We start from the raw sequence: 20,000 nt of genomic DNA on the forward strand, positions 1-20,000 counted from the left end.
CCCCCCCCCCCCCCCCCCCCCCGGATACAATGGCCTGTAATTAATCATATTTGGCTGTTTAAGATTTTATTAAGGTAAACCTAAATATAAAAAAATAATATATAATACAATATTCAAATAAAAGAAACATGACAAATTAGAAATGACACTACCATGTATTCGGACGGGGGATTAGCTCAGATGGTAGAGCGCTCGCTTAGCATGCGAGAAGTAGCGGGATCGATGCCCGCATCCTCCAATCTTTTTTTTTTTTTTTTTTGTATGCAGAGCTATGTCCATTAATTCGACTATTTTTATGGTGTTTCCAGTTCAGTTTCATCTTCACCAAAAAAGAGACCCGCCAACCATTGTACCCAGAACGACAAGAACAATATCGTATACATGATTCTTTTTTTTTAACTTAACAGTTAACTATTGTTATGTTTACTTGTTTAACTTTTAATCGTTATCTACTACATTACGTTCAACTCCTGTGTTTCGGTTTTAGTTTATTTTGCGATTGTTTTCCTTTTAGTTTTTAGTTTAGTTTTAGTTTGCTAGATAGCAAGCTGTTGAAAAAGAATTAGAAATATAACAATATATAATATAACGTCTATTGATAAGCACACAACTCCTTCAACTTCTTTCTCCAAAGCATATACCGGAAAAATCTTTGAAATTCTGAGGAAATTAAACATTTGTAGTCAAGAACACTAACGGAAGAAATATAAACATGACAAGAGTTAATTATGAAGGAAAAATGGTTAACAGAGATGTTCCCCTTACTTAGTGCCTTGCTGTGTCTTGGCAGACAGATTCTTGGAAACGAATGAGCCGGAATGTTGAATGCCTGATGAATTTCAGGTGCTATTCAATGTTGTGTTTCTTAAATGAGTGGCGATTACAGCATGTCATGGTCAGCTTATTCATAATGCTCTAATCAGGATTCGAACTTTCAACCTAAGGATCACCAGTACACGGCATTATCCTGTTTAACCACGGACATTCCTGAACTGCATGAAGCCTCAGTCATCCACATTATGAAAATGTCGATTGATAAGCACACATCAAGAAAACTCCAAGCACTGTTAATGGTATCCACCTAAAGATAGCCGTATATTATAGAATAACAAAATGGTCATATGGTAAAATGGGTTGAGACTGTGGACGTTTGGCTTTTCTACGAAATTGTGGGAAAAGTAAAAAAATTAGAGCAGAAGACCAGGTTAAAAAGATGCATCTGATTTTAGAGATAAATATGATGAAAGAATTTTGATTCCAGGTCAATCTCGTAAGGAGAAATAAGGCTAGTTCATAATTTTTTTAAATAGCTCCAGGACGGATATATATATATGTCGGCCTAGGCCGGATCAATTGTGTTTTAATATCTTTAGCATTGATATTATTGCAATCCATTCTTTTTGTAGGCTACTCTGCTGTTGGCCTTGATGGGGAGATATTTTAACCCTTTTTAATCCCATTTTCCTGCGACATTCCTAAGTCTCCCCTGCGTCATAGCACGTTTCAGCACCTTGTCAGTGGACAGGTAAAATCCTACGAACATCGTGAGTGAAGCGAATGCACGTTCAGTATCGTGGGAATGATCGAAAGAGCGAAGATCCATCGTTTTCGGGAAACTGGGCCCTGGTAAATCTGGTGAGGAGAAATAAGCCTAATTCATGATTTTTTACAATAGCGCCACCTTTGGATGCAGTATCACAAATTTGGGTTTATCGGTAACCATACCTGAACATTTCAAGAGTTTTTGACTTTAGGTATTGGCTGCAGTATGACTTTTACAGAATTTGAGGGGGAAAAAAATACGTTACAGAAACAATAGGGGCCAAGCAGCGTTGCTGCTCAGACCCCTAAATACAACAAAATATTGCACGAGGTTTGACAACGAAACAATATGTCTGACCTTTTATTTGACGAAAAAACTCAGTATGTACAAAAGACAACATTAATATAAAGGGACATAGCCAAGTAAGACGTTAGCTTTGTGTGATCTCTATCCAGCATGCTCATGAAATTCCTTCAGCGCCCACTTCTTGACGTTGATCTCTCCCTGCAGCCTGGCGTACTCGTCAGCCAGCGCCTCAAACTCCGTCCCCAGCATCTCAAACGACGCCAGCTTGGACCCGACAGACTGCTTCTCCCGACGGTCCTTCAGCTCAGACTCCAGCAGATCTCTGCCATGGAGAGGCGGGCAGGGGGGGAGTTGACATTGGAGCAGGCTAGGGGGACGTCCCTTCCTAAACCCTTACCGTTTCAGGGGTAATTATTTCTAACGATGATTAACGTTTAGCGATGGGATGACATGAAAATATGATGCCACGATTATCCTGGCCCAAATAATCAAAATCGTAAAATTTTATAGCGATGATGGAATTTCGTGTTTATCACACTATTGGGAGGTTTATAAACCTTCTGAACTAGGACAGAGGACTCCTTAAAAGTTAAACGCAACTTTCTAGAAGGAAACGCCTAGGACTTTGTATAGAGGACTAAACAAGCGATAGTATACTATACTATAGTGACTTGCCTTATTTTTTTGTGTGCTGCTATGGTGTCGGCTGTGTAGGTGTCCAGCCCAATCTCCACTGACTCCATCCTGGAGGAGACATAATGTGTTTGTGTTCAGTGCACTAAAAGATAGTTACTCCACCCAGCCATCATCTCACAATATGGATTAGAATCCATCACACAATTGAGAACCATATTATCCCAAATTAGGGATCATTGACTTGAACTTCCAATTTAAAGTATATTTTTCTGAAAGCCTAATATTATGGTATTTAAGAGGAGATATACAACTGACACTGCTGATAACAGTTTACCTGATTTTCTGCATCACCAGTTCACACTTGGCCTCCAAGTATTCCAGCTTCTTGTGGTCCAGTTGAGTCTGGATGGTCAGTCTGTGGTCCAGGATGAGCGACTGGAGGAGCTGGATGCACTTGCTCAGCTCCTAGTGAAGCAAGCCATTTGGAAAGATCACCATGAGGCATCTTAAAAGAGATGTTTCACAAGGAGCGATTAACAACACTTTTGTGAAAAGCTTAAATCAAATATAAACGGGTGTCTTAATGCATATACTTTTAAAACAAGAACAAGCAAGATAGGTTTCACAGTATTAGTAATCATTTGTGGTTTGTTTTGATTGGTGCAATAGTTTTCAGTTGTCAAACATTTCACCAATCTGCAACTGCACCCACCACTGTTTCACCATAGGTTGTGCGGTTGCTGGGGTTAGATTCAAGTGAGTGTTTAAGTACATTTAAAATATCTGTCCAACACACAATTTTTAATGTGTAAAAAAACTAAAAGCATACATTTTAAAAGCTCTAAATAAAAAAATTGAAATTAAAAACAAACAATGAAACCCACGAGGACGTAGAGCTGGGTCTGTCGCTGGAGCAGAACGGCGTTCTCACGGCAAACCTCGTTCAGGCTCTCTGCCCGCTTCTTCTCTCTGTCCAGCTGGCCCGACAGGTGGGCCAGCTTGATGTTCTTCAGACCGTCACTCTCGCTTTCTGGTGATGAAGGGACACAGCGGCCATGACACCTCCATGGGGTATTTACAAAAGCTATTGTGTCCACTTATAATTAAAAAGGAGAAGGAAAGATATTGGGTGGCTGTCTGATAGTCTAGTCTATAGCGGTTAGGTTGTTTGACACAAAGATTCTGGGTACGAACAACTAAGTCTAGTCTGTAGGCATCCTTGGGCAAGATCCCCTAATTCCTACCTTCTCATCAATGACTTACTGGAAGTTGCTTATAATAAATAGCAATAAAAGAAAGACATTTCAGCGTTTGTTTTCTTTCTAGAAGACGTGGTTGTTGTGGGTGAATGTACCCCAGTCAGGCTGGTAGTAGGACAGCAGACTGAAGCACTTTGTCTTCAGATGTCTCTCCAGTTCCTTTGGCAAACTCTGCTTCATTCTTTGCACAATCTGCGGAAAAGTAGTCCAAAAGATATACACAAACCTTGATGAATGCAAGTCTTGTAGTATTTCATGCAGGGTAAATTAAGAAAAACCATCGATAGATGCATTTGAAATCATATGTCAGTCCCGGATAACATGAGTGATTGAATCCCCAACAGAAGTCCCCTTCCTCCTCCCATAATGCACCTCTGCATTAATCTACCGTATATAAATGATCAGATTACAACACACCTTCTCTGTGGGCAGGAGCTCCAGCACCTGCTGAGGATCCAGCCCCAGTAGAGAGGGCCGGTCCGTGCCCGTTTGGGGGGTGTGGTGGTCGTGGTGGTGGTGGCGGTACTGAGGTCTAGTTGACGAACACACTGAGCCACTAGAAGACACCTTTCCAATGTGGCAAAGAACTAGCAACACGGATACAGAACATCAGAAAGGAACAGAGGAGACCTCATTACCATGTTAATGTCATGAAAAATATATTTTTGTGAGAGCTCAGACCCGTGTACCTGAATGGGATCGATATCCCATTATAAAAACAGGAAATTCCTACTGTTTTTCAACAACAAATTAAAAAACAAACAAATTTTAGCACACACATACTAACAAAATTGTAAAAGCAAAACAGAAATACGGTATTACACGCGTTGTGTGTGTGTGTGTGTGTGTGTGTGTGTGTGTGTGTGTGTGTGTGTGTTGTGTGTGTGTGTGTGTGTGTGTGTGTGTGTGTGTGTGTGTGTGTGTGTGTGTGTGTGTGTGTGTGTGTATACGTACATATCAGTGGAGGCTTCTCCAGTGAGGAGAGGCAGGAAGATCCTCCTTAACATCTTTAGAATAAAAATGTAGATTGCCCAGACTACTAATGAATTAATGCTTTTAAATATGACTACCGTACTTTAATGCCTTTGTATGTAATGTTTGTTTCCCTCTAAAGGGACCTTAGCATCCCCTATCACCTATTGACAATTACTTCAGAGAGGACGTTCCTCCCTCAGCCTACATTGACTCCCATTAATTTCACCGAAAGTGTTGGCGGCCGGTGAAACACTGGGTTCAATGGGAGAGAGGAGGAAAGTCCTCCTGTTAGTTGGTGTGACTAGCTAAGGGATCTGGATCCTGCCACCCCTCCCTCCAAGCTGCTCCACAGCTCCTGCTTATTGGTTCATAGCGCATGCTGCGCTATGAACCAATAAGCAGGAGCCCTGGCTGTGGAGCAGCTTGGAGGGAGGGGTTATCCCCTCAAGTCTAGTGGTGTTTGCTGAACCTTTGGACGCCAGCCTTCCGAGTTGCACTTTCCGGTCTCTGAGCATTTATAGCGGTCCTGTTCGTCTTTGTGATTGTTTCATGAAATTGGCTAGTCGTTGTTTATTGTTAGCTACATTAGTCTCTTTAGCAAACCAGCCCGAAAACAAACAACATAACTTTACATTGTATTGCACGCACAGCAAGACCATGTAATGTATAAATTGGTGACCGGAATAAAGTAGCAATGTAATCAAGTGTCTAAGAGCATTAAAATGACCTACGTGGTACAAATACAAAAAAAAAAATCTCTTCACGGGCGCAGCCATTTTGTTGAGAGCGTCATTACTGCTCTCGGTCTACTCTCAGATTTCCGAAAGATGAAGACAAAAAGTGGGCGTGCCTCAGAGAAACGCCGCAAAAAAGATGGGAGATATTCGACTTTCGACTGAGGGCAAAAATGGTTTGACTAATTGGCTTTGCATCCTTTCCTTCTGCCCTTGTTGTCCAAGACATGCTGCCCACCAGCTTTCAAAGTACAATGCTGCCACTGGTGGATTTGTATAAATTCACATAATTATCCCTACCTGCTATTTTGTAGTTCCCCAAAACGCCCTGAAACAACATTCTTATGCCACCATACGCCACTAACAGTGCAAGCAGGGCAATGGCAACCATGCACGCAGTCCTTCCTCCCTCACTTTAAAACCACCAGCCGCCACTGGTGTGGTGTGTGTGTGTGTGTGTGTGTGTGTGTGTGTGTGTGTGTGTGTGTGTGTGTGTGTGTGTGTGTGTGTGTGTGTGTGTGTGTGTGTCCCATACCATGGTGACGTCGGGGGGCAGAGTGGTGCGATGCTTCTTCACGTGGTGGTCCTGCATCATCTCCTGCAGCGTGCGATGCAGGCTTTCCACCTGCAGCCAGCGACGCCTCTGGTTCTGCAGCTTCTGCTCTGCCTTGGATCAGGAAACAACCGTTTTAATGGCCAAGCACACTCACACATTCAAGGAATTAATCTCTGCTTTTTCCAGGCAATCCCAGATAATAAAAATGTCTGCGTTTTAAAACTGCAATAAAAAAATATATCTTTAGATAACAATATTTACATGCGGTTAATAGTAAACGTATCTTACCTTCTCAAGATCCGTCTTGAGTGGGGCCGAAAGTCCGGTTTGGTCAACGTGCTGTGACAAGGTTGCCAGGAGTTTACAAAGCTTGGGGTTCTGAATCAAGTCCTCCTCAGTGAGGTCGCACAACGGGAAGGACGCCAGCACTAGGGTCGGGGAGAAACCAAACCACCCCCACAACTAGATCGTTACAATGGACTACACCTGAAACACGTTGCAAACAGGCTGTCTGTCCGTCGGTCTACCTGCATTTAATTGAAATGGAAACGTACCTTCTTGATGCAAGTTGTCTCCCTTCCCAAGTGAAGATTCACTAACAGTCTCAGCAGAAGACATCATCAGATCAATAAAATCACGAATTTACGTGAGTTGTACTGCCGCTCTACTACAACCAATGATAAACGTCTCGTACTAATAACGATGACACATTCGACGACTGTAGATTACGAAGTAACCATTCGAGTTGTTTATGTCTGTAAATGGACTTCCTGATTCAAGCTCAAGCCGCGCGCGTCTTCAACAAGCTTTGCTATTGGTTGAGTGGCCGTTTCCTCCTTCTATATCTTTTTTTTGGCTGTTCCAAACTATTAGTGGTGAATGACTGCCCCCATCTGGTCGTCTTACCACCCTACACCTGTAGACAACTGCATCAGGAAGTATGGTCAAATATATATTTTTTATTACACCTTACTTCCTTAATATACGCACATAATATAGCCTACATACTTATATAATTTATATATTCTGTTTGGAACTGAACAGGAAAATTATAGAGCATTTATGGTGGACATAAAAAACCTGCAATATGGCATTATTAATGGACTGTTATCCATGTGTGAGGCATTCATTGAATACAATAAAGGTGACCTTTTTTCACAGAGGTGTTGCTCTAAATAAAAATAAAAACGGTTCTGCTCTTTGTACGTACCAGGGCACAGGTAGTAGGCTAAACTAGTGAAGCTATAAGACATTGACCCTGGGCCATGGACCATGTGCCCTGGTACACAAAGGTAGAAGACTCATAATTTGTATTATAACAACAGCTTTGTTGGCCTTATATCACTATCCTACAGGGCCACACAGAATAAACATGCATATGCATACTTTCAATGCAACTATTTACATTAAACACAAGAAGAAAAGCTATAAATAATGCAACTAACATTAGTCCCTGTTTTCATATGAAATATAGTGCGGCGCAAATATAGAATGAAACAGTTGAGCTTATTTCTGCCCCTATATACCATTTGAGGAGGGACATTTTCACTGTCATGATCTGGTATTGCCCCTTCCTCTTGCCCTCACACACCCACCCCACTTCCCCAAGACACGGAGAACCCAGTGAGCCGTAAGAACATAGGAACATTTGCTGCTGCTGTTTGCCCCTTCTGTCTGCTCCTTGTGGGGCTCTCCTTTGTAAGCGTTTTGATACTGGGACACCGGGATGGGAAAACCCTGATGAAGAGGGGGAGGCTGCATGAGGAAAACTTGGTGGAAGTTTAATTTAAGGGACAGGATTCAGTTTATATATATTTCTATGGAGTGACAACGATGATGATGATGATGAAGATGATGATGTTGATGATGAGGATGATGGTGGCAAATGTAGGAATTTTGATCATTAGTGATTATTAGTTTGGTGGTATTATCTCATAATGAAAGGCTTAATGATGCTGACATTACTAAATAGAATAGACATTATCAGGCCCCTTTCTTTTTTTTACATCTTTCTACTGCAAAACATGATAAGCCCCTTGATGATATTGTATTCATTATCTTGTCAGAGAATTATCTTTGAAATCAGCAGCAATTTAGACATGATACCTAGAGAATTTCAATCTCTCCATGTTCTGTGATTTTACACCACTTGCCCTTAGCAACCTACGAGCGTGTCACCTCGGCCTACTTCTAGAGATCTAGAGCAGCGTGGCGTCACTTGTTTCCTCCCAGTTGGAGATGCAGGAAGGGTGCAGGCCAGGACGCTTCCCGTCAATAAAGCCGTAACACTTAACTGATTTACATCCCATAATAACACGCCTATCCTCCATCAGCCCGAGAGTTGTGATGCCGCCTGCTGCTCAGCATGCAGAGAGCTGAGTATGGTGACATGACATGCAAGCTGTTCAGAAACGTTGACTTGTGTTAAATGTGTACGGTCAACGCCCCATCTGTCCTGTGCTGTGCACATGCTCAACATATTGTATTATGATACTTCGTACACACTTTATTCGTTGTTGTTTTTTATATTTGAATGAAAGGAATGGGCTGGATAGGTTTGTGTCAAGGGCATTGACTACCACTGAACTCAGTTTGATTCCTAATGTCAGCAGCAAGTCCTGTCGTCATCTTTTAGCAATATATCTATCCTCTTTACTTGCTCGTTAAAGAAACTGATCTAATAATAATGATAGTAATAAAACCTAAGAAGAACAATAGTTGAGCGCTGCATGCAGCACTCACCTAATAATTATAATTAACTATTTCGCTGGTTGCAATCTTCTTTCGACACTTGACGAATCACTTGAAAAAGTCAGCCGATACTGTTCCAGCTACAATGCAGATGAGCGACACACATTTAGCCTGCAATCGCAATTCCTTAGTGTGATTGTAACGGCCTGGGTCCCCTTCTGACCATCTGATCTGTGCGGTTCACACAGCTGCTTCTTCTGGCAGCAGGTGTGGGACATATCTGTTCTTCCAGAAGCTTCCTCCTCTACTTCGTTGCTTTTTCTTAACCATGTCTTGTTCGTTGTTCTATTTAACTCTCCATTACTTTGGAACAACAGCAAGGAATTGTTATACCTTTGGGATAACGAACGAAATAACTAAGTTAGAAAAGTTATACACTCCGACACAACCTTTTTGCTTTGCATTCACAGTTTGGAATAAAAAAAAACCTGCAACATATAGCATTAACACTTAACATTACATCATCGATTTTATATACTTTACATCTTGTTATAGTGCATGATCAGACAATACCTTACTTTGATATAACGTATAGTATAGGCCTATCAAATTGGTGCTCTCTACTCTGGTATAACCTACCATGGACTATTGACCCAATGGTACCGTTTTGCTGTATAGTAGTTTACACAATTGCCTGGTAGTGTGTTGCATACTGGTTCCTTAGTTATCAATGAGGGAGCAAAACCGGATGTACCGGGTCCAGTTAATTCGAGTACCGATATAACTGGCACGGAAGTAAATCCAAATAGATCCGGATGGGATACAATGTCCAAATAGCCATTGGTGCAAAAACGTGAACCAACCTCTAATTAGAAAAACCAATCAACACACGCTACCTAGATCGACGACCTCTGTAGCCCAAATCCGCAGCCGGTATCGTGGCTGGGGCGGGGTCCTTTTTGCAATTGAGGGGGTGGGGTTCTTGGAGGTCATTCCAGTCCCTCGCCGATCCACTCTACTCAGCGTGCTTTTGAGGGGACGGGTGGTTGGAGTAAAGGATGGGCCGGGCTACAGTGCACCAACAACGCGTTTTTTTTTTGGAAGGAAGCCTAGCTGCACAACTGACATCACACAAACAAAGGAAGGAAATCCCGGTGACGACTCGCGGAAAAAAAGGGAGGATATACAAACAACGACTGCGCCCCAGGCGCGTACTGAAACACACGCAGTAAGATATAGCCCCTGTTTGATAGCTAGCGCCCCATTCAAAGACACCGAGGCACCGAGGTGTTAATAGCCTAGCCTAGCTAATTGCCCATTCGCTAGCATTCTCTGCCTGTAGTCTGAGCATCATTAGCTTCGTGGGCTCCGTTGACGCACGTCAGGGCTCGTCGGCCGGTGCGGTGTCATCCTGCTCAGTGAGCCCCACATTTTTACACACGGAACCGGCCGCTGGAGATAGCGTCTGCGGTGCCATCAGTCAACACCACCATCACCACCACCTATCTCCCCGACCCCTTCACCTCAGCCCCTCTCCCTCCACCCTCCGACACACTGGAGATCCACAAGCGGCCGGGGAGCGGCGGCGGCGACGGGCCGGCCAGGCTGGGGGTTGTACCGGCTGAACCGCCGGGAGGCGGAGCGTCTCCGGACAAGTTGCCCGGCCGTGGTGAGCTACCGACGGCGAGCATGGACGGGCTGGCGGTGGAGGTGCGGGGCTCGAACGGGGCCTTCTACAAGGTAAACTGCCGTCAGGAAAGGTGGTTGGAAGCTTAAAGTAAAAAGTTTCAACCACGAATTGGAATGTTTTTTATACTTTATTGATGTATTGGGACTTCTCTAGCCATCCAATCGGTGAATATGAGCAGTGGTCCGGACGGATGGAGATGAGTCCGGGTGTGTTGTGGCCATGGTGGGGTGGATGGTTGTGTTAGCTCATGCTAGCTGTGTGAGCTAGGTACAACAGTCATCAGTGTGTGTGCATGGCCCAGCCTAAATGCTTTTTTAGCAACTGTCATGTTATTTAACCTCGCCAAACAACAATTACTATGTAGCACTGAAACGGCTGACTCAATATTTCTAAAATAGTTAATTTCAGTTTAATTAATGACGACTAATACTAGCCCTATTATGAGGCTGTGTTTTAGCATTGTCGTGCAATTTGTGATCTACATTGCTACGACTGAAAGCAGTAATATGTGTTTATAGTTGATCATAAAAACTTAATTATAGGCTTTATCTAATGCCGACCACGATGTACACATTTTAAGATATGGTCTACATTGAAATGTAATGTTTAGTTGTGAGTGTTCTGCTTTGCTTTCTGTGTGTCCACTTTCAGTTCATGTCAATCTTCATGGGAAAGGCTGCCTTAAGTTTCACGCCTAGTCACATGGCATCGCTGTCGTCATTAAAATGTTTTTTTTCTTTCAAGCAGAACTTTAATAACAAATCCAATTCGAAACGTTGTGTTGTTTTTATTAACAAAACATCCGTCATTACTATTTTCGTGAGGTATTTTGGATGATTTCATTTTTGTGGTACAGCATAAACTCAGCCAGTGCCTAGAATTTAATGGCATGAGCCAGTAATATGCTGATTTTTTTTTTTCGCAAGTATAATGGTACAATATTAGTAAGTGTCCTTTTTGCGGGACTAGCAGTGGGTCTCAGTCCTTACACCGGCCCACATGGTGGCTCAGTGACTATATTTACTCCCCCCACTCATCACCTGTCGTTATGTTTTACGCCTGACAGCTTCGACCCTCGGCATGACATTAACTTTTTCCCACTCTTCTATCACTGCCCTCCATTATCCTTTCTCTATCTATCCCCTCCATCCCCCGCTCTCACCGCATTACATGTGTCCAGAGATGCTTCACTTAAATAATGCTGGAGATGGATGCTCACTATCTCCAGTTACAAGCTCCTTTGCTTTTTGTTTTACTGTTAAGGGTAGCCATGTTTGGTGGAGGGGATCGAAGCTCCGATGCTTGAAGTCGGTTGACACTCGTCTTGTGTTGTATGTTTAATTTTTTTTTCATTCTGGGTTTTCCCCCGCAACCACCTATGACTCACAATAATCCTTTTTGTTTCTAAAATGTCAATAATGCAGGACTTGCAATATATCCCCAAGTTCTGTTAATAGGACAGCCCCTTTTGGAGGTGCACCGAACACCGCGATAAACCAATGGTCTGTTCGGCTGTGGGAGACCTCATTTTAATGTTATTTGCTGTATTCATTGTTATTTAAGGATATTTGCTGTTGGGGCCTCCAAAGATCGCCTACCATGCCCCGGCTCGCCTCGCCTCGCCTAGTTAAACTAGCTTAGCCACCCTGCCTTCGAACCCTCCAGAATGAATGGATCACAGAGAAACTTCACGTGGTCTCGTGCCCAAACATGGAGGCAGGGCACGTCATAGCCCAGGACTGGCTGTGACCACCGCCACCTCCCACCTACCCCCCGACCCCATGCGTCACACCTCTAAGAAGGACCCCCCCCTGCTCCTTGTGACAGGGGAGCACTCCAGGCAAACCGGCTTGCCTTTCCTGACCTAGCATGCACACGCTGGCCACCACAGGCAGCTGTCTCCTGAGCGACGCCTGCACAAACGCACACATTTCTTAATTTTGTGTGTTTTAGTAATAGTGGCTGACATGCAGCCGCCATGGCACAAATTTGGGTAGAAGATTTACTTTTCGTGTGCGTGTGTGTGGGAGGGGGGGGGGGGGTCCCATTGAGGTGTCATGGTACTAGCCAGACCATGACTGGAACCATGAGGCTCCTAGCTGACCACTACCGTCGCCTCCGTACTACGCAAGCTTGAGGATTTGCGACACACTCCTCGCCCCCCCTCTCTACCCATATAAGGCCGTGTCCTACTGATAGCTATAGCAACCCCTAGCCTCCACCCTTATGACTTTAAAGGTGAAGCTGGGAGTTGAATGGAGGCCACCGACATAGCTTCACACGGGGCCGGTTATTAACGTTTCGCTGTCACATACGTTTAGGGAGAGTTTCCTCGGCGTCATGCGATCGCTACATATAGGCCACACCATGCATGTCTGCTCCGCCATGGCGCTCACACACACCGACCCCCACACTCCCTGGTCCACAACGCCACCCAGTCCTCCAGTCCTCCAGAAGCCACTCTGTATGTGTGTGAGGTATTCCTGGGAGGGCCGCCTGGGGAGGAAACTCGGAACGCCCCTCGTCACTTTCCCTGACATGCCGGTGTCAGAGCCAACTAAACGGGATTAGATTTACACTAGGTATTCTACTCGGGGCCCAAGATTATTCTTTATGTTAATTTCTCTGTGTGTTTGTGTGTCACTCTTTCTCTGTCTCTCGTCTCTCCGTCTTGTCTCGCTCTGTATCTTGGGAACTGGCTTCCAGCTGTGACTTGACACACTTTCTCAATTACTGAAATCCAGTCAAAATTAACTGCTCCCTTTCCCCTCCAATATCCCTCTTGCATCATTCCCTGTTAAATCTGTGTTTTAAAAAACAAAACAAAATAACCTATCCTCCCCCTTTGTTTTGTTTTTCCTCAGGGTTACATCAAAGATGTCCACGAAGACTCCCTAACAATTGTATTTGAAAACAAGTAAGTTATTATTCACTAAAACACGTATAACATTTAATAATATAGTCCTGACCATTAATTTGAGTTAATAAGGAAAATGATCAGTGCTGTAAGCGGAGAGATCGGGGGTGGAGTTGTGAACCTGGCATTTTAAACTACACTCGGCCATTGGCCACGTGCAGCTGTCCACACACACACACACACACACACACACACACACACACACCACACACACACACACACACACACACACACACACACACAACACACCACACACACACACACACACACACACACACTTTTATCTAGTTGGCTGGAGTGTGTAATGCAGACTGTTCCTAAAAATAGTCCCTCAAGGTATGCAGTCCGGTGGGATCGGAGGTAGGTCCGATCAACCCCTCCTCCGCTGTAACAGGCGCGTTAGTTTCCTTCCCTCATCTCCTGCCCCATGTGCCACCCCCCCCTTCCCCCCCAGCTCACAGATACTGTGAGTGGGGCTCCTGGTGTTCAACTGTCGTAAACTAAACACACCTTATCTATCCCAACTAGACTCTTGTGTAGATGCCAACAATCCACTGGATAATATTATTTAACAGAACTCTCGAAGTGTATACATAATATTTTCATTGAAAAACTTGGGAGCACTTTGCCGTGTTTTTTATCGTATCTTCCTTGATTTGTTTCCGTTTTGAGTGTTTGTGTAAAAATATATTTTTCAGGGGCCAAGGTGTCCCTCTGCGTTCTGTCTTCGGCCTCTTTAAAACCTCATCAAAGTTAATGAACCATTTAGATTTTATGAAGGGCACTTTGTGTGTGTGTGTGTGTGTGTGTGTGTGTGTGTACTGACGGATCTGCCCAACATTTGGCAGGCAGAATAGACACCCACTGTCTTAGCAAAAACAACAACCTCCACGGACAGCACAGTTGAAAGGCTGTTTAGCTCGGCAGGTTTCTGTCGTCCTTACAGCCGGTGGGCGGTTAGACTGACAGTTGCTTTCTCTTTCGTTCCCCCTCCCCTCTTTCCCTCAAACAACCCAAAGCTGGCAACCAGAGAGGCAGCTGCCCTTCAGCGACGTGCGGCTCCCCCCTCCGGCCGACTTCAACAAGGACATCGGCGAGGGAGAGGAGGTGGAGGTGAGCCCAACACAGCCCCACACCCCCGCCGGGACAAACCCCTAGAACCGCTGTAGCCACTAGTCCCAGAACACTCCCCTCCTGAATCTAGGAGCATCCTGTATCAGTTAAAGTTTTACACCAAGCCTTCAGCTCCAGGATTGACGACAGGGTTAGAGATTGTTATCATGGTAATGACCTGCCGTCGGCGTGTAATGGCGGGACAGAATAAACCGATCTGATAAGCGACGGCCATTTTCTATAACCTTGGTCGACGTGCAGGGGGAAAGCGTGAAGCGGCCCCCTTTGTGGGCTAGTCGCTGGTCGTCAACGGTCGTGGTTGACTACAAGATGGCCGCTGTTCTTGGGGCTGTCCATTTCCTGTATGTTGTGTTGGAGGCATCTTCTAATAGACAGCCGTTTAAATTAGGATGTTAACGTCAAAGTCCAAGTTGGCGTTTGAAATATTACAGGGAAGGGTTAAAAAAGAGTCATACATAACCTGATATTTCCATATAATGAATGAGCGTCTGAAACATTTATGAAAAGCAGCACGCAGAGCAGCCAAAACATACTATCAAAATTGGACTAATGCCTAGAATGCCTAGAAGCGTTTGGAACCAAGAATGTGCAGGGTAGATCAGAACGATTATGCTATCTTTTTTTAATTAGTGGTAGCGAACTACTTGACAGGCGATGGGGTTTCGCAACAAAAAATGTGATAAATTACAATGAATTGTTCTAAGTGTCAGGGAAATATTTATTTAAAAGGATAAACGGAGGATCCTAATCCATTTTTAAATGCGTGACACGCATTCACTTGCAACTTAAAGATAGTTAAAAGACGGGAAACATTTAAAAACATACAATGAGCATAAATTAAGCCATTTTGCTGACTTCCAGCAAATTCACACACATGTCAATAAGGAGGTCGGGGTTTAGGCCGCCCCGCTCCAAGTGGTCGGCCATTGGGATCGAACCCTCCGCTCCATATTGGATCTAATGTGGCGCTGGGGTCTGTCCCTCCCGTCCTGTTCTGCAGGTGTACTCCAGGGCCAACGAGCAGGAGCCATGCGGCTGGTGGCTGGCCCGGGTGCGGATGATGAAGGGAGAGGTGAGTCGGGCGGCGGTGGGACCAGGCGGCCGGTGGGCGGTGGGCGGTGGGCGCGGGGGCTCCCGGCAGGTGGTGTGGGTCAGGGGGTCAGGACGTTGGTCTTGCGGTCACTGACGGGAACAAGTGTGTGCTGATGAGATGCGTCTAGTTTGCTCGGGACGCTGCTTGTTCTCTGCCTTGTTTGTTTGTTGGTTTGATTTGTCTGTCCCCTTTGGCATTTAAAACATGACTGGTCCCTCGAACCGTAAAAGAATCCCTTTTGTTGTGTGGCACCTTGCTAGGTCGATACTTCTGATCGCCTACCAGTTGATGGTCAGCCATTAGAGAAGACAAAGGTAAAACAAAACAAACTAACAAACAAATGCGTTATGTATGCCGCGCAATGAAGTATACGTCCGTTAATCAAAGGTTTTAAGGACATGCTGCCACCGTTATGAAGTCTGGCTAAATATTTACCAGAGCAAGATGACTTCTCCTCTCCAGCGAGGTCCATGCACTTCCTCCCCCGTCAGCCCTGGCTCCTGGGACCTTTGTAATACATTGAGTGCCTTGCTGTTCTGCAACGGCAGCATCACAACGGTTTTCAAGGTCCTTGCTTTTACAAAGCAGTATTAGTGTAGTGGGGCTGTGTGGCGAAAGTCACTCGGACCCCAATGACCGTCCTGAATCCACTGTCCTCACTTTGGATTAGAGCTCCTGCTAAATTACCCGTTTGGAACTGGTGAGAGTCCAGGGCCAGTGTGTGAGTGTTGCGGTGGGTCAGTGAGATGGGACGTTACAATCACACAATGAGGAGTCGTGAGCTGGCACTGTTAGTGTCCCGGACAGTGTGATAAGACCAGGAATGTCTTAGTGTGGGTTGTTGGCTCTCAACCAAACTCCCGCTCTCTTCTCGCTCTCTTGATTTGAACCCCATTTTCCTATTTCTGTTCCGTTTCTGTTCCTATTTCAGTGTTAGTCAGCCACATGGAACGAACAGTATTTGCATTTTGATCCAATTATTTGAAACTGTTTCTATTGTTAACCATCGCTGTTAATGTGCCTCTTGCCGTTAGAGGTCCCGGCCCAGTATTTTAATACATAGGATCGTCTCTATGGACTTTGGAGAACTCTGGAGCTGTATGTAAAAATCATGTGGCTGCCATTACCCTCTTGGATTTCAGTCCGGTTCAAAATAAACTGAGATAATCCAGGCTTGGCAATATTTCTGCTGCAGTTTATCTTCCATTTCACTTTATCCTGACCTTTGACCAGAGTAACGGTCTGTCTTAGTCACGGTGGACCTAATGCTGAATTTGCTCAAAGTGACGCCATGTGGCTAATTCTGTGTTTCTATTGTAAATACTGTAAATATATATGCGATTACGAGCCTTTTTTTTTTTCTCGACGGCCAAGAACGGGCAGCATGCACAGGAAAGTCGGTTGAAAGAGAGGGAGGGAATGAGCAGGTCGCACACCTACCAAAGAAGACGCAAACCTGTCGGTGCGCCACAAGGCGCCCCCCCCGTCTGACTGCAGTGTTTGTTCGTCCTCAGTTCTACGTGATCGAGTACGCCGCGTGCGACGCCACATACAACGAGATCGTCACAGCGGAGCGCATCCGGCCGCTCAACCCCAACAGCCCCTCCACCCGATCCTCCTTCCACAAGGTCCCCATCGCCATCCCCGAAGACCTGCGGGACATGTGAGCAGAGCCCCCGACACTGCCCTGCATACTCTGCCCTTCTAAAGAGGCGTAAACGCACGTGACGCTTTAAAGCACTACGTAAGGGTCTGTGACCTTCGGTCTTGACCGGGGCACAGAAGTAGACTCATCTTCACAAGGGTGCCGGAAGTTTGGAAGTTTTTTGTGCTTAGGACGGTCCTGGTTAGTCTGTGCCTGGTACAATAAAGTAGACGACACCGTCTGTGCTACAAAGACGCCTCTGTGAAACTGGTCCGGTGATGCACTCAACCCCTTTGTTCAGTGCAGATCTTGCTTCTTTAATTAAGTTAATCGTAATATTTTTTTAATGAAGAACACAATTCATCAAACGTCGACACCGCACATTGAATTGCAAAGTTTATTATTTTCTTGAATGATCTAACAGTTGAAATGTGTTGCCCTTGATCGGCAACACATCAGAGAGGTGTTGTTGGATACCTCTCTCTCTCACAACACAACCACACACACACACACCACACACACACACACACAACACACACACACACACACACACACACACACACACACAGCACACACCCACACAACACACCACACACACCACACACACACACCACACACACACACACACACACACACCTGACTCTGCTTACACGTTCTCTCCCCCTTCCCTCCCTCCTTTCTTTCCATCAACAGCTGTGCTAACGACAACATCCACAAAGACTTCAGGAAAGCCATTGGAGCCAACTGCATCTTCTACAGCGCCCAGACACATGAACTCATCGTGTTGGTCAGTACCCCTGCTCGCCACATGTCCCATTATAAACACCAACCCTATCATTAAGTATTATTAGAATAATATTATCGGCAAGGACTTTTAGGTGTATTGAATGACATATTTCCATACAAATTGAGATGTGCCTACTATGCATAACAAGTGAGAAAACGTCAACTATGACCATTTACGGTCATGGGTGCATTACGCGGTGACCCCATTATGTTTATCTCCTAACCCTCTCTTCTTGCAGTCGACGAACGAAACCACAGTGAAGCGCGCCGCTGCTCCTCAGTGAAATGCACTTCCGCAGCATCCGCACCCAAGCTAATGCTAATGTCCCGCAACGAGGAGGCTACCAAACACCTTGAGGTAGATTCAACACACACACACACACACACACACACACACACACACACACCACACACACACACACACACACACACACACACACACACACACACACACACACACACACACCACACACACACACACACACAACACACCACCACACACACACCCACACACACACACACCACAAAAACCCTTGCTGTGGGTTAGGATGAGGACTACAAAGCTGACATTCACCTTGTCATAAGAACTTTACTGTACAGAAGGCACATGTATAATGCACATTCGAACATAAAGCACTTAGAATAGGCGAACTTATGTTCAAAAGATTTACCGTCAAATGTATTTTTCAAATTTGAATCCATTTATTAGTTATGTAAATCTTTCTTCAATAGAGTTATGGGTAAATGGAAACAGACATAATCACAAAAAGGTAGTGTTTAAATTAAAAAAAGCCCCATCTGCTGCAAACCCGTTCCCCCACCGCCCAATCACCTCGTTGATCCCCTCCGCCAGACGAGGTAAGCAGCTGGCCTCGGCCTACCAATGAGGAGGTGCGCGTGCGCGAGGACCTGATGGGCTCGCCATCGGCACGCACGGCGCCAACTCCAGCAGGCCAGGAAGGTGGCGGGCGTCACCGCCATCGAGCTGGAGGAGGAGAGCTGCACCTTCCGCATCTACGGAGAGGTGGGGTGGTCGCCGTGGCAACGTGACAATGACGCCGGCGGACGCCGATGACGTGGTGCTGATGCGGCGTGTTGTTGTTTGGTTTCAGACCCCTGAGGCGGTCAAACAGGCCGGTGTACCCTGGAGTTCAAGAAGACTACTTCCACGTGCCCAGGAACCTCGTAGGTGAAGTGGTCCACGTGCTCCTGACCGCTCACCCTCTGGTACTGAGGTACAGATGGATCCATGGCTGGATTCCTGGGTATTTAAACAGAAATGCCATCACGATATGCTGATGTGTTCAAAGTACAGTCCAGTAAAGGATCATTATATTGGAGAGAGCGGTATCGGACTGCTTTCAGTCTATCCGAACTCTTAGTTCCGTCCCTACCATTCCAAAACCCTCTCTCTCTTCAACCCCCACAGGCAAAGTCATCGGCAAGAGCGGCAAAGGTGATCCAGGAGATCGTGACAAGTCGGGCGTGGTCCGCGTCCGCATCGAGGGCGACAACGACAAGAAGCTTCCCCGTGAGGAAGGCAGGCAGGCAGGGGTCCAGCAAAGACCACCAGGCCCGGCAACATGAGGTGATATGAACAGGGCGCCCCCCTATCGCCACACAAACCCACACCCATGTGCTTATTTTATGTTTCTACTCAACGCAAGCCACACTTCTCAATACATTTTGGAATAGCTTTGTATTTGTTTCACTAGTCTTTCTTTTTTTAGTGCCAGTTACTTGTTGATTCTACCATCGTATACATTCTAACTTTCAATGCATTCATGGTGTATTATAAAAAATAAATATACAAACAATTATCTTGCTGTGTGGTCTTGAACCCCCATTCCCAAGACAGACGCACCACTCCGTCATCTTAAGTTTACTAAAAGGCTGCCTTTCATTAAAGCATTTTAATGAAATGCAGAATTAAACACAGTATTTTGTGTTTGGTCGTGCTAGCTGCAGTTCGGCTGCAGCTGGGATGTTTTCCCCTGAGCATATGTTGAGTGTTATATCAGAGTGTGTCCTGCAG

At 45.2% G+C, this 20,000-nt stretch overlaps 1 protein-coding gene, 1 non-coding gene and 1 pseudogene across 2 annotated transcripts; 2 read left to right on the top strand and 1 right to left on the bottom strand.

Moving 5' to 3' along the window:
• Positions 1-165: 165 nt before the first annotated feature.
• trnaa-agc (transfer RNA alanine (anticodon AGC)) lies at positions 166-238 on the top strand. Its single transcript has one exon. It is a non-coding gene; the product is annotated as a tRNA-Ala (tRNA).
• A 1,663-nt stretch (positions 239-1,901) lies between these two features.
• LOC130370333 (HAUS augmin-like complex subunit 4) lies at positions 1,902-6,804 on the bottom strand. The gene is given in 10 exon segments (XM_056576074.1): positions 1,902-2,171; positions 2,525-2,593; positions 2,820-2,950; positions 3,370-3,515; positions 3,840-3,936; positions 4,162-4,251; positions 4,254-4,331; positions 5,989-6,120; positions 6,298-6,437; positions 6,564-6,804. Coding segments are annotated over 10 exon segments (1,131 nt in total). The 5' UTR covers positions 6,631-6,804; the 3' UTR covers positions 1,902-1,990.
• Positions 6,805-9,926: 3,122 nt separating this feature from the next.
• Positions 9,927-20,000, top strand: part of LOC130370461 (RNA-binding protein FXR2-like) — a 16,425-nt pseudogene continuing 6,351 nt past the window's right edge.

The sequence above is a fragment of the Gadus chalcogrammus genome, chromosome 17 (genome assembly GCF_026213295.1).
Source record: "Gadus chalcogrammus isolate NIFS_2021 chromosome 17, NIFS_Gcha_1.0, whole genome shotgun sequence".
NCBI lineage: Eukaryota > Metazoa > Chordata > Actinopteri > Gadiformes > Gadidae > Gadus > Gadus chalcogrammus.